This window comes from Peromyscus leucopus, chromosome 16_21, assembly GCF_004664715.2.
Source record: "Peromyscus leucopus breed LL Stock chromosome 16_21, UCI_PerLeu_2.1, whole genome shotgun sequence".
NCBI lineage: Eukaryota > Metazoa > Chordata > Mammalia > Rodentia > Cricetidae > Peromyscus > Peromyscus leucopus.
This window is the reverse complement of record NC_051084.1, coordinates 40,265,078-40,280,344: the sequence shown is the minus strand read 5'-3', so window position 1 is coordinate 40,280,344 and position 15,267 is coordinate 40,265,078. Positions and strand designations below refer to the sequence as shown.

At 48.9% G+C, this 15,267-nt stretch overlaps 1 protein-coding gene across 4 annotated transcripts in view; it reads left to right on the top strand.

The window, feature by feature from the left end:
- Chst10 (carbohydrate sulfotransferase 10) overlaps positions 1 to 10,411 on the top strand; it is a 28,183-nt gene extending 17,772 nt beyond the window's left edge. For all 4 annotated transcript variants that reach the window (XM_028865749.2, XM_028865746.2, XM_028865750.2 and 1 more), the window contains 4 exons: positions 1,647 to 1,738; positions 3,891 to 4,125; positions 7,058 to 7,163; positions 8,242 to 10,411. In XM_028865749.2, the coding sequence (XP_028721582.1) occupies positions 1,647 to 1,738; positions 3,891 to 4,125; positions 7,058 to 7,163; positions 8,242 to 8,779 (971 nt within the window). In that variant the 3' untranslated portion in view covers positions 8,780 to 10,411. The remainder of the gene's footprint in view (positions 1 to 1,646; positions 1,739 to 3,890; positions 4,126 to 7,057; positions 7,164 to 8,241) is intronic.
- Positions 10,412 to 15,267: the final 4,856 nt, after the last annotated feature.

Below are 15,267 nucleotides of genomic sequence, written 5' to 3'. Positions count from 1 at the left end.
CAAAATATCACCACACAGGTTTGATTCCCAGCATTTACATGGCAATCCACAACCATCTGTAACTCCAGTTCCAGGATATCCAGGGCCCTCTTCTGGCCTCCCCAGGCACCAAGAACACACATGGTACACAGACATACATTCAGGCAGGGTGTGTGTGTGTGTGTGTGTGTGTGTGTGTGTGTGTGTGTGTGTGTAATATATAATTTTTTTAATAAAAAGAAGTAGCACAGGACAGGGAGACCCTGTGTTCCATTACCACCTGTCCTCAGAGGGTACAGAGCTACACTGCAGTATCACAGTCAGGATACTGGCACAGATGCAGAACACCTCTGTCACCCGTGAGGGCTCATCATGTCACCCTTGGTGATGGCTGTCCCTTGGTTTGGGTTTGGATGTTTTTGACATCTAGATCCAAATTTCGTCATCTAGCCCAGGTTGACTACCGACTCGCATTGCTCCTGCCTCAGCCTCTGAAGCATGGGGATGGTCCAGGTATGTTCCACTATGCCTGGCTGTGTCACATCCATGTCTATCCCCCACCCACCACTTCCTGAGCCTCGGCTCCTGAACCTCTATCCAGTCGTGTTATTTCAAGAATGCCTTGTAGCCCGTGACCTTTTGACTCTGCTCACACATGTAATCCCCTAGAGCGTTCATCTAGCATGTTCATAGGGTTATCAGTGATTCTTGCCTTTTTTATTGCTCAGTTGTGTTCTGATGTATAGGTGTACCCCGGTTCATTAGCCACCCACCTGTTGAAGGGCATGTGGGTCACTTCTGGTTTGAGGTCATGACAAATGAAGCTGCTGTGAACATTTGTATATAGGTTGTTACCATACTGCCCCCCCCCAGGGGAAAATTGCTAGGCGGTTTTCCAGAGTAGCTATTTCATATCTGCAACATTGTTTACATGACCAGTTTTCTCCACATTCCAGCCTTTGATGTGAGCCAGTGGCGGTGAGCATCTTCAGTGATGTATGTCTACATATCTTGTTCCTTTGCATTGGGCTTGTTTATAGTTTCTTTCTTTCTTTCTTTTTGGTTTTTCGAGACAGGGTTTCTCTGTGTAGCTTTGCGCCTTTCCTGTATCTCCCTCTGTAGACCAGGCTGGCCTGGAACTCACAGAGATCCGCCTGCCTCTGCCTCCTGAGTGCTGGGATTAAAGGCGTGCACCACCACCGCCCGGCTTGTTTATAGTTTCTTAAATGCTGCATCTCTTGACTTCCTCATGTCTTCTAGATGCATGCTCTCTGAGTGTGCTTGTAAATGCTTTCCCTAGCCCAAAGCTCCTCTTTTCCTCCTCTTCAAATGGGCACAGGTTTTGAGCTTTGATGGAGTTCAGTTTTCTAAGGATTCTTGTCCTGTGTGTTCTTCTTCTAAGTTCCGAGGCTTTGTATTTCACAGCTAAGTCTCTGAATTCTTTTCAGAAGAAGGCATGAGGATTAGGTAAAGGCTCCTTCTGTTGGTTGAGGTTCGTTTGCTCCGTCTCCCTTTCTTAAACAGACTGACCTCCACTTGGGTTGCCTTTGCCAAGAGCCAGTCAGGCATGACTGGGTGGGTGCAGCCTTTCCCAGAGTGGCATTCCATCCCACCAATTTCTGTGTCCCGTGCTCTGTGAGGAGATATCTGAATCATTTGTCTTCCAGGGTATAGTGCCAAACAGGAGTTTGTGTCCCTGACGACCCTGCCGGAACCAGGAAAGCCAAGAGGAGAGAAGCATTTTCCTGAGGGTACGAAGGTGAGCGTAAGCCCTGTCCCTCCGACGAAGACACTGCTTTCCTTAGGACACACTGCACAGTGGCCCCGTCACATGGAAGCAGCTTCCCCCAGCGGCTCACACAGGTTCCCACCTGTGCCATTGCAGCCGGGTGTATAGTGCAGGGTGAGAATTCCTAATCTGAAAATCAAATTTATGAAAGCTACATAATCTGAAATTGTTTGAGCCCACACGGTGGAAATTTCCATGCCATGAAGCTTTGTTTTATGCATCGAATTAGCTAAAATATTCTATAGTGCCAGGGTTATTGCTTAATGCCATGCTCCTACCTAACATGGAGAAGGCCCCGGACTCAATGCCCCAAAATTGTATAAAATTTCCTCCAGGTGTATGTAAAACACAAATGAAGTCCAGGTTTGGATGGGAGTTCTTGCAGTATCATTTTATGGATGGAAAAATATTCCAAAATCCAAAAAAAAAGTTCCACGTCCAATGCACTTCTGTCCCTGAGCACTTTGGATAAGGGATGGCAAGGGTTGCTCAGGCCGGAGTTCCTTCGCTTTCTGTGTCCCCCCATCGTTTGAGTGTGGAGTCGGTGAGGCCGGTGGTCTTCTGTGCTGCGTCCCTCCTCACCGGCCCTCTGTAAGTGCTGGTCGTACTGAATTCCTTCCTGATGGCTGGAATGCTGGCTTCCCTGGGAGAATGGAGTGTGCTGAATAGGGTCAGGAAGAAACTGAGACTGTGAAAAGATTTCTGACCCAGAGTGGAATTTGGGGGTGACAGGGGACATGGGACCAGCCTCCAAACTGTATGGATGAGCAGCTGAACCCAGGGCAAGGGAGAGGCCCCCAGATGGCATGCCAGATAATAGGTTCAGTCCTTGCTGTCAGCTTTTGTGGATTTCTGAATGTCTGGGTACTGACTCCCTGTGTCCCTCTGCGGGACCACTTTCACACATAACTCCCTTTGTTCCCTGTCCAGGGAGAGGGATATACTCAGGAAGGTCCCTCCCTCCCTTTGCCAATCCTCATGCTGGGTCTGAAAGGTCACAGTCAGGACTGAAAGGATGAAGTGTCCATCGCTGAAGACGTTCGTCAGTCCAGGACTAGCCTAGGGAAAAGGGCAGATTACTGCCTGGTTCACAGGGCGAACGCGGCAGATTAGAACCCAGTAAGAACAGAGACATCCCAATCAGAGCAGGCGGCCGTTGTGGTTTCTTGACAGCAAGACATTCATGTAACAAAGGTCAGGTCTGCAAAGTTCTTCTGCGATAACCCAAGGGGCATCTTTAATAGGAAATATTTAAATACGTGAATGGAGAATACCACAAGGGCAGATGCGCTATTTGCAAAAGCAGTTCAAGGCAAGGGCCCCATTGAGAAGTTACTACCTCTGGGGGAAAAAGAGCTTAACCTGTAGTGGTCCCTTGCTATTTCAAGATGCCTTTTAGAAAACACACACCTTCTGGGATAGACCCCCCCAAATACCACATACACACTCATGCACACACCCAAGGCATGATTGGTAAGGGTTCCTGAAACACTAGTCCATATATTACTGGTACAGCTCCTTCTGTCCCGCCCAGGCTCCTCTGCTCTTCCTGTTCAGCATCTCTCCCTCTCGACACATACAGGGACTGTGCTCACGTGTACACCTGCACACACACACACACACACACACACACACACACACACACACACCCCATTACTCACGTGCACACGTGCACACATATACTCAGCGAAGACTTTCTTGGGTATCCCCATAAGACCTTGTAGCTGTCACACACCCAGTCAGGACTTAGTAGCTATGGAGTGAATGGTCCCGCTAACCTTCAGAGCCGTGGCAGATGGGGGTGAGCTTGAGTCCATGACTGCTCACCTCAGGGATGTTCTTCCGGGTTGTGAAATGGCCCCGTACACTGCCTCTTCTCTTGGGACTCCAGCGTTCTCATCTTGTCGATTCATCGGGTCAGCCTTCTGGGAGAGTCACAGGAGCCACCTGTCACTGTCCATCTTTAGAGCTCGGCAAGGCAGTGGAGAGGGGCCCAGCGAAGTGACAGGGAATGGTGGCCATCACTCTAGAAATGGAAAGAAAATGAGAAGGGGGCTTCAGAGGTTCCCTTCTGCTTCATGCCCACGATCCCTCTGCCTCTCTCTGTCCCTCTCACTGACAGCCAACTGGGAAGATGCTTTCGGAAGGCCGCCCTGACCAGCCCCCGGTTTACCTGGAGCGGCTGGAGCTGGTCAGAAACGCCTGCCGGGAAGAGGCCCTGAGGAACCTCTCGCACACTGAGGTCTCTAAGTTCGTCCTCGATCGAATATTTGTCTGTGACAAGCACAAGATCCTTTTCTGTCAGACCCCCAAAGTGGGCAACACCCAGTGGAAGAAAGTGCTGATCGTCCTGAACGGTACGTGTGGCATGGGGGGGTGGGGGTAGGGGAGTGTCCACCTGTGATGGGTGACGGTGGCATCCAAGGAGGTGATGGTTTCTTCCGAAAAGACCCCACAGTCTTCCTGAAGGTTCTCTTTAAAAGTTGGCGGGGGTAAAACTGTTTTGTTTTTACCCTGTTGGCTGTGGAACCCAGGGCTGTGTGTGTGCTAGACAAGCATCCTGCTGCTGAGCTCCAGTCCCAGCCAACCCCTGGTGGCACTACCTAAGATGCTCTGATCACGGAGCCGAGGGCAGGTTTTCCAGAGTTTTCGCAGCTATAACTTACCGTCTTCACTCAGATCATCCACCCCCGTCAGCCCTTCTTCTCATTCCCGGCCACCACACTCTCTGAGGCATTCTGTAGTCACAGGACCCACAGCCAGAGCCTGGGAGGAGACTCCGGCCTCCCGGGGCCTCAGGCAGCTTCACTTGTAGACCAAGTCTGCTGTGCCTGGCTGTGGAGACAGAAACTGCCGCACCTTGTCTGCTGTATACTGAAAGTGTCACATTAGCTTGCTTCCGAAAATCTAATGTTCACTGGGGAACAAATTAAATCACAGGAAAATGAGTTCATACACTGTGGATTTGGTTATTCACCACTCTGTTTAGACACCAGGCTTATTTAAATCCCAATTAGTCTAAACTGACCTAAAATAATTATAGGCTCTATCCGCTAAAATTCAGCTCCAACTGACTGAGTTCCAAGCAGGGCTGCTTCTGGTCAGAAGTCACACCCTAGGTACCTTGGGACCGATTCTTGTGGTTCAGCATCATGCCCACAGGTCCCAAGCCCGCTCCTGGCAACACTGGCCAGCTGGCCGCCATTTGCCCTTTGTCCAGGTCAATGGCGGACAGAAAGGACAAGGCCTCATCCTCTGGCTACACAGTTAAACTGAGTGTGCTCCTGAAGTAATGCGCCAGTGTGCTGGATTTTTTTAGTGGGAGCTCGAGGCTCCATACAAATCAAGTTGAAAACAAAGTACACCAAAAAGGCTCCCAGATGGGCCAGGGCAGAGGGAAGCATCCCGAATCACAACGGCGGAATGAAATGGAAGTAAGCTACGTGAATGTGTGCGTCAAAACACCTCACAAGATCACAACAGACTTCCTGTGTTTGTCAGAGTCATGTGCTGTTTTTATTTATCATTACAAGTTACTTAAGAAAACAACCCCCTTGACATCAACACCCATCAAATGTTTAGCGAGGATAAGCAATTGAACTTATTTTTAAGAAGGCTTTTACTATCTAACTCATCACTTTGTTCAGTAGAGAAAGTCAGCTTGTTTATTTCTAAAACAATGTATATGCATAGAATTTTATTTCCTAAAAAATAAAAGAAAAACAAACAAAAATTAAAAAGCATAGGAATGGGTTCGCCAGGTCATATAAAGCTGGGAAGTCCTAGTGAGCATCCTCAGCTGATCCCCAGTGTGCCTGGACAGTGAGTGGGCCCAGGCCCAGATCCAAAGCCCTGGGTCCTCCGTCGTCCTCTTGTATAAACTGATGCCCTGACTCTTCCATAATGTGGTTAAGGGGAGGGTGGGTGTTGTGGATAGGAGAGATAAAACAGCCACAGGCATCTGGAGGAGTCCAGAGCAGAAAGTAGCAGACTGAACGTGGCCAGCAGACTGACCCTACCCTGGTCATGAGAGAGGCAAGGGCAGAGCAGAGGTGGCCAGGGTGGAAAGACAAAGAGAGGGAGACAGAGAGGGAGCATGGCCGAAATAGCAGGGTTATAAGGAGAATGAGTAGCTGTGAGGAGGGAAGCCCATGAGCTGGAGACGTTTAGGGCAGGGGAAAAGGTGAGAAGAGCCAGGATGCCAGCATGGGCTCTGAAATGTGTAACAGGCCCTTGTGACACTAAGGGACCCCGAAGGCCAGCATGTGCTTTGGTGTGCTAGCAGGCACCACAGACAGCCATTTGTCCCTCTGTCGGGAATCAGGGTAGTGTGGGGGAAGCGCTCCACAAGTTCCTGAGGACTGCTGGCTTTTCTCTAACTGCCAGAAGTTTGGAAAATGGAGTTGCCTTTGGACATGTCACCCCTCATCTTGGTCAAATGTGCCAACATTTCAGTGCTCTGGGCTAGGGCATAAGTAGTTGGAGGAGAAATGAATACGCGAGTCCGAGTCAAGGATGTGCCTCTTGTACGAGTGACCCAGGAGAGTTTCCTCCTTGCGGGGGACTCAAAGCTTCTCAGCCCAGGGTCAGCACACGGCCTTAGAGTTCACAGAAGCTGGTTAAGCCCTCAGGGTCCCATCACCGTTTCTTTCCACTTGTCTACACTGGGAAAAGAAAAGTCTGTCCAGCCCCCCGATCCCGTGCAAACACCCGGTCCCACTGCGTCTTCGGTTATGTCCTCCTTGCCTCTGATCCCCGAACTTTAGCCGGGGTTTCTCATCACCAAGTGTCTTTGCCATTTGCTGTGTGGGCTGCCATGGCGTTCTGTGAGAAACACCATTGGTCTAGTAGTATTGTGCCGCAGAAGCACAATCTGCCATGGAGACGAGGACTCGGCAGTCCTGTGGGCATAGGGGGATACTGTGCTCCATGTCATGCCCCTCCAGCATCTCCCGTCATCTCAGAGGAGAACAAGCGCTTTCATTTTTTAGGGAAGATTTAGCCTCGAGGTACAGTACTAGGGCTGTGTGCTGTCAATAATCGGTCTGTTTCCTTCCCCATCCCCTACATAACCTTCTTTCTTCCCGTTAGCTGATGGATAGGAAGGAAAAGCAGTTCCTGTTTCTCCTTCCGGCAGAAACAGCTGGAATCCAAAGGTGCACGAGTGGACATTGAGGGTGGGCTTCTCCTGTGTGCTGTGGAGGTTTAGAGGCCTGAGACGCCATGGACGTACTCCTCTAAAGATCATGCTGAGGCAGTTTGTGCTCTTTCTCCTCTTGTTTCCCCCAGGAGCGTTTTCTTCCATTGAAGAGATCCCCGAAAACGTGGTCCACGACCACGAGAAAAATGGCCTGCCGCGCCTCTCCTCCTTCAGCAAAACGGGAATTCAGAAGCGGTAAGGGCAGCTTCTTCAGAGGGGCAGAGGGAAGGGCAAACAGTCTTCCAGCAAAGCCCCACCCAGGCTCGGTTTGTCCTTGCAGTGTGAGCCACTCGGCTCCAAAGACTGCGGGTCAGCCGCACAGATGCAGGGTCATCACTGTCCTTGTCGCCACCACAAGCCCTTCAAGCCCGTGCCCTGCTCTGCTGCAGCCCTCCGGGGGCAGCTCGCCTGGGTGCCCTCCCTATTGGAATTGTACAGCATGGCTTCCCAGTCCTTTGCCCCATTCTTTCCTCTTAGTTTGATTCCCCCTGGCAGCCTGGGGTGCCCTCTTTAAAGCTATGCCCATAAAATAAGTCTCTGGCCTCGGTTAATACCAACTTGCGGTTCTAGTCCTTGTGATTTCCTGCTCAGGAACAAAACTTGTAAAAGTTTTTGAAGTTTTGAATTAGGAAAATAAAACAAACCCTTGATTAAACAGTTTCTCATCAGTCCCAGAGGATGAATGCAAGGGCTTTGAGCAGTTTGGGTTTTCTTTCTTTCTTTCTTTCTTTCTTTCTTTCTTTCTTTCTTTCTTTCTTTCTTTCTTTCTTTCTTTCTTTCTTTCTTTCTTTCTCTCTCTCTTTCTTTTTCTTTCTTCCTTCCTTCCTTTCTTCCTTCCTTTCTCCCTCTCTTTCCTCCTTTCTTTCTTTTCTTTCTTTCTTTTTTATGTGCTCACACATTAATTTTTTAAGATTTGCTTCTTTTATGTCTATGGTACTCTATCTGCATATACACCTGCATGCCAAAAGAGGGCATCAGATCCCATTATAGATGGCTGTAAGCCACCATGTGGTTGCTGGGAATTGAACTAAGAACCTCTGGAAGAGCTGCCAATGCTCTTAACAACTGGGCCATCTCTCCAGCCCAGTATGGGTTTTTTAGGTCTCTGTTTACTCACTAGTAGAATGGGTTGATTGCAGTGTTGAGTTCACAGTACACAATGTGCACTATGTATGGGACATACCTTCCACAGGGCCTAGCCTGGTGTTATCCTGCTCTGGCCCTCTCTACCCTACCAGAGCATCAGTTTCGTCTCTTATCTGTCTTTCCTCAGATTGAAAACATACTTCAAGTTCTTTATTGTGAGAGATCCCTTCGAAAGACTGATTTCGGCCTTTAAGGATAAGTTCGTGCACAATCCACGCTTTGAGCCTTGGTACAGGCATGAGATCGCCCCTGGCATTATCAGGAAGTACCGGAAGGACCGAACAGAGACCCGGGGGATCCAGTTTGAAGATTTTGTGCGCTACCTGGGTGACCCAAACCACAGATGGTTAGACCTTCAGTTTGGGGACCATATCATCCACTGGGTGACCTATGTAGAACTCTGTGCACCCTGTGAGATAAAGTACAGTGTGATCGGACACCATGAAACCCTGGAGGAGGATGCCCCGTACATCCTGAAGGAAGCTGGCATAGACCACCTGGTGTCGTACCCCACCATCCCCCCAGGCATCACCTTGTACAACAGAACTAAAGTAGAACACTACTTCCTGGGCATCAGCAAACGAGACATCCGGCGCCTGTATGCGCGTTTTGAAGGGGACTTTAAGCTCTTTGGGTATCAGAAACCAGATTTTTTGCTAAATTAATGCGTAGGGCCCTTGAATTCTTGCTAGATCAGGGTCTGATGAGGTGGAGGTCTGAGCACAGCTATGAGACTTTCTCCATCATCCCCATAGTTCTGTGAACAGATGGTGTTGGGCTCTGATTATCTGAGCTTGGCTGTCAGATGCTCTGAGGCCCGCCAACCCCACCCACCTTGAACCTGTATCATTAGGTCACTAGCCATCACTCCCAGGAGAGGTTAAGAAAGACTGTTTGCAGACCGGTGGGCAGACCCCGAGGATACAGTGCTAGGAGCTGTTCCCTGTTTGTCACATTGCCATTAGCACTAGCAGCTAAGCAGTGGCTGGGTGGTGTCACCTGTGACCTGTGGATTGTACAGACCCAGCACTTTCAAGAGAGACGGAGATGCTGTATGGTTGCAAAAGTTACTGGGGCCCATGCAGACTCAAATCTAAGTCAGAAGGATGCCTCTTTCTTCCATCTCGGCACAACTGTGGCCACAGACACAGATCATTTATGTTCCTCGAGCGTGAGGCCCTGTGACATTTGGTGGTGATAGTCACAGAACCATTTGAGCAGTCTGTCCTTTCAAGTTCCAGGCTAGCCCATTTTTTTTTTCCAGGTCCTCTGACCCTATAAGCATCTGTTTCATTCTGCAGAAGAGATACCCTTCTGGCAAATGAGGGGGGTATGTAGGGACATCTTTGGGGACTTGGAACTTGGCACAGGGAAGAAAGAACTGGACGGTCCTGGGAACTCAGGCTGCTGTTGGAATTGAGTGCCTTTGTCTTGGCTCCTGCTTTTATCTTGGACTGCCCTTGGAGTGAGCAGCAGGGGCTTTTCCACCTGTCTCCTCCATGAACCTGGCTGTCCTGAAAGGATACAAGCCCCCGCTGACAACAGGCAGGCACGTCATGCCCGCATTGCAGAATCTAGTACTGTTTACACACTGCCATGTCCACACATGTCGACAGACAGGATCCTCCAGCCCTGGTTCTAATAGTGCCACCATTCTGGACTGAAAGACCACGAGTCGGCTAACCAGATTCATCAGCAATAAAATCTCGGGTGAAGCCAGTTCTGGCAACATGTCATCCAGGCACTGAGGCCAGGCCCCGGCAAGAAGAAAGCCACAGCAGCCATGTTGGCTGCCAACCAGCAGCAACGTGCTGCTCAAGATGACAGAATGGTCTCCCTGAGGGAGTCCCTGGCACACACACACACACATCTGCCCAGGGTCCAGTGAAACTGTGCTAGCTTTTCCTAAAGGCCACAGTCCTCCTTTAGTCTCAAAAAGCCTTCCTGAACATGTAAATGTGAAAGTAAAATAAAATTTAAAATATGTGCCAAATCTGACCAGTGGCGAGGGGGCTCCAGGGCCACAGTAGTTCCTGCGGGCTGCGGGCTGAGACCAGGGATGGGGCTGTAGATTGGAATGAAGCTCGGCCTTTCCTGGCCAACTGACATGCCAAGAACATGACGTTGGGTTATTTTTAATGAAGTTTTGGCAAAGCTTTCATAAAACCGCTTCAGACCTGAACTGCTGGTCCATGACCTCTTTCCTGCTCTTGACAGGCAACAGTGTTAATAGCGTGTGTGTGTGGAGTTAAGGCCTTCAAGTTAGTCTTGATTAAAGCGGCATTTTCTCTCCTGTGGCTGACCGGGTTGCTTTGGTCTTTCTCTTTCCCTCTGTTCTAGCATTCTGGTTATTTTCCTAACACACTTTGCCAAACAAGTAAAGATTTCTACCACAGTACTTCTGGAACAGGCCCACCTCCACAAACCTGATCCCAGACAACCAGCCTCCCCAGAGAGGCTTAGCCCAATACCCTTCTCCCAAGTCTTGGAAGGCCCTTCTTGTCTTCAAAATCATGCTCCTCTTCCTCTTCATTCAAGGAGGCAATCCCTCTCTCCTCGTGTCCCTTGAACCACTGACAGATTCATTACCGTTGGGGCTGCGGTTGCCCACCCCCCTGCACAGAGGAGCATACACTGCCAAGCCTGCCCTCAGCCTTCTCATCAGCCCACCTGAATGGACACTGGGTCTCACGGCTCAGAAGCCATCCTTTGCAGGAAGGAGGCAGCAGATCCACCTTCTAGACCCATTGGGTAGTAGAGTCACCCTCACAGCTCAGCAGTGGACCTACTATCCCTTGGGCTTGATCCTTCACCTTCAGCTTAAAGCTCCAGAAGATGCCCAGACTCTGCTAGGCCCTGGTCCTGCCCTCTGGAGTTGGCAGCCTCACCTGGTTCCCTTGAGGCTGTAGAAAGAGAAGCAGCTCGGATCTCCAAAAGAGTCTGCGGAACCCTGTTTGTCCCAGTGCATGCTGGGTGTTTGCAGCCTGCCTTCTTGCCTTCTGCCGGATTTTCTCTTTTTCCTTTGGGGTCAGCAGGCAGCATTCTGCTGAAGTACTCTTGCCTCTCTTCCTGGCCTCTGCATTAGAGTTCTCTAGAGGAACAGAACTGATGGAATGAATAAATATATAGATGGCATTTCCTAGGATGGCCTTCAAGCTGTGGTCTAGCTAGTCCAGCAGTGGTTGTCCTACCAATTCAAGGCCCAGAAGTTGTTTAGTACGTGAGGCTGGATGTCTCAGATGATCTTCAGGATATAACAGAGTCCTGAAGAAGCAGGCTCTAATGCCATCCAAGGAATGGACTTGCCAGAAAGAGCAAGCAGGCAAAGGGCAAAAGCTTCCTTCTTCTATGCCCTTTATATAGGCTGTCAGCAGCAGGTGTGGCCCAGATTGAAGATGGATCTTCCCACCTCAAAAGACCCGAATTAAAAGTTAGTCTTCCCACTTCAAGTGATTTAATTAAATATATATATATATATATCCTTCACGGGTGTATCCAGCTGCTTGGAGTTTAGTTAATTCCAGATGTAGTCAAGGTGACAACCAAGAATAGCCTTCACAGCTTCTGTAGAGATGAGCAATTTTAGGATAATGGTTTACACCCACACTCGTTTGTCATGGTTGAGGAACCACACCATTAGCTTCTGTCTCCATTGAGTCTCCCATTCTTTGCCATCCTGACAGACTGAGAATGTTCAAAGCCTTCATATTCTGGTACCCTTTTGCTTAATAACTAAGCCTCGAACTCCCTTCTCTGTGCTCACATTTTCTCACACAGAGGGTCCTCAGTTTGCAGTGGTTACTTCCCAATGAAGTCACTGTAAACAGAAAATACCCTGAGTCAAAGATGCATCGAGCACCTTAACCCATGGGCACGGTCGCTTAGCAACACAGCACACTGTGAGTTATCAGTTGTTTGCTCTGGTGATTGGCTGGCTGGCAGCTCACTGTTGCTGCTCAGCATTGCAGATTGCTAGTCTGGGGGAAAGGACTACATTTCAAAATACAATTTCCACTGAATGCATATTGGTTTCACATCATCAGAAAGCAAAAAAAAAAAAAAAAGTCAAAATATCCTAAGTTGGGAGCTGTCTGTATACCCAGTCAGGAAAAAGCCACACCGCTCCTCCCGCACTCTGCCCAGAAATCGCAGTGGAATATTTGATTTCTTCACTTGTAAGTTCCGCTTGCGGCCCAAAACACCACCACAGTACACTCCAGCCAGGTTCTTTACCACTCTGTGCAATGTCTTCTTTTCAACAACTTGTTCCTAAGGTCTTTCTGAGACCACCCCAGAATGGCCTTTACACCACTTTCTCTCCTACTAATATTTCGCTCTTTTCTTTAAAAGATGTGTGTGTGTGCACCCACATATGTATGTATAGGTGTCCCTGGAGGCCAGAAGAGAGTGTCAGATCCTCTGGAAGTGGAGCCATCATGTGGGTGCTGGGAATCGAACCCAGATACTCTGCAAGAGCAGCAGATGCTTTTAGCCACTGAGCCATCTCTCCAGCTCCCAATCTTTGTGGTCTATTCTCTGAGATGACAGAGATGTCTCTACAGCTCACTCTGTTTTCTGAACCCTCACAAGAACTGCCTATAGTGTCCATATTTCTTTTTTTTTTTTTTTTTTTGGTTTTTCGAGACAGGGTTTCTCTGTGTAGTTTTTGCGCCTTTCCTGGAGCTCACTTGGTAGCCCAGGCTGGCCTCGAACTCACAGCGATCCGCCTGGCTCTGCCTCCCGAGTGCTGGGATTAAAGGCGTGCGCCACCACCGCCCCATATTTCTTGTAGGCACCCCAGAACTCCTCCATCCTCGTTACCTATTTCTACAGCTGCTCCCACTTTTTTAAGTATTTAATTCAGCAGCAATCTCAGTGCCAATTTCTCTCTTACTCTGCCTGGGGTACTGGAATACATCCCGATAGCCTGGGAGACTTACCCAAAGCGGTTTGTTTTTCACTGTTCTGGAGGCTTGGACGATCCAGATGAAGTGCAGACAGATCCCATTCTTGGTGACTTGCAGGCCACAAAAGGCAGAAGGAAGGGGAACGCTCTGATCTCCTCACCTCTTTAAAGGATGCTCATCTCACTTCAGACATGCTCACCCCACAGTCATGACCTCTTCTAAATCTATCTCCCAGGGGTCCCCATCTCCATACACCATCCTCTTGGGGATCGGGGCTTCAACGTATGAATTTTAGAGGGAAAGAGGATTTAAGTCTTAACATTGATGCACAGGGCACAGACTCTGTGTTTATCACTGCAGCTTCCAACTCTGATCATCTGGAAACAGTGAGATGACCGGGTAGGGTCAAACACAGTCTGGTGTTCTCCACGGGGAGCCTCCTTGACTCCCTTGGCACCCCCTTTATATTGGCGTGGCTGTAACACATTGGACTTCCCTCCTCTCTCGCTGGCTTCCAGCATTCAGCTGGAGCGTGAGCCGTGAACCGAAGCCCTGTCTGCCTCCACTGCATCGCCCCAATTCAGAAACAACCCTTCTGTTTTCTATCTTCTTTATCTTTTCAGTTGAGAATGGGCATGTCGTGTAAAATGACATCTCCAGCCCCTAAAAGAAATGTTTTTTTTTTCATCCACTTAGTGTGTGTATTAGTCACTTTTCTGTTGCTGTAACAAAAACACCACAACCAGGAGCAACTTCAGGAAGAAAGAATTCACTGTAGCTTACAGTTCCCGAGAGAATCCATCGTGGAAGAGAAGGCAAAGCAGGGGCAGAAAGCTCACAGGTCACATCTGGACTGAACACTGAAGTAAAAGGAGGTCACAGGAGACCATAAACCCCAAAGCCCACCCCCCCCCAGTGACTTACTTCCCAGCAAGGTTGCCCTCCTCAAAGTTCCATAGCCTCCCAAACAACACATCGGCTGGGACCAAGGGTTCAAATACAGGCACCTGTGGGCGACATTTCTCATCCAAACCACCACAGTGTGCATGCCTGTGTGCACACATGAGCACGTGGTGATCAGAGGAGCAGGGTCTCGCCTCCCACTGTGTGGCTTCCAGGAACGGAACTCGGGTGATCGGGTTGGGCGACAAGCCCCCTCACTGGCTGACCACCCTCCCTCACTGGCCCGATAGTTGCTACTTTCTAATGCGGATTCTCTTCTTTTCACTTGTTGCTCTTTTCCTTCAAAAAACGCCAGAGAGAAAAGACAGTCTACATTTCCTGCAGTTTCTTACACTAATGAGTTTAATATACACTTTGGGATCTTTGGACATGTTCTAAAAAGCTGACATATGAGCACTGGGCAGCTTAACCTCACATCACACTGCTTTGGAAATTAGGGCATAGGAATCTCCTCTCCAGCCAGTCCTGGCTGGAATTAAAACTGAGACCTGGATGAGTTCCTCTAACTGCTTAAAAGAAGGTAGAAATATATACTCCTCCATGTGGAAACCTAATTGAGCAGGGCAGAAGGAAAGAAATGTGGCTGCCCATCCCAACACTGTCTTAGGGTGTCTACTGCTGTGAAGAGACACCATCATCACACCAACCCTTATGCAGGAAAACATTTAATTGAGACTGGCTTATATTTCAGAGGTTTAGTCCATTATCATCATGGTGAGAAGCATGGCGGCATGCAGGCAGACATGGTGCTGGAGAAGGAGCTGAGAGTTCTACATCTGGATCTGCAGGAAGAGACTGTGAGCCACTGGCCTGGCTTGAGCATCTGAGATCTCAAAGCCCACCCCCTAGTGACACACTTCCTCCAACAAGGTCACACCTACTCCAGCAAGGAAATTGCTAATGTAAAAAACTAGAAGCAGCATCAATATTACACAGAGGATTTAAAAAAAAAAAGAGTTGGATATAGGCAAATTACATGAATAAATTCTCTGGGAACTGGGATAAAAATTCCCATGCTACAGTGAAGCCCGTTACTTTGTGTGCTTTTTAAAAACTAATAAAAAACAAGGGCTGGAGAGATGGTTCAGCAATTAAAGAGCACTGGCTGCTCCTGCAAAGGAACCAGGTTTGATTCCCAGCACCCACATGGCAGCTCACACCCATCTGTTGTAACTCCAGTCCCAGTGAGTCTGACACCCTCTTTTGGCTCCGAGGGCACTGCATGCACATTCATACATGCAGGCAAAATATGCTCATACACATGAAAAAATTAAAAGAAAAAA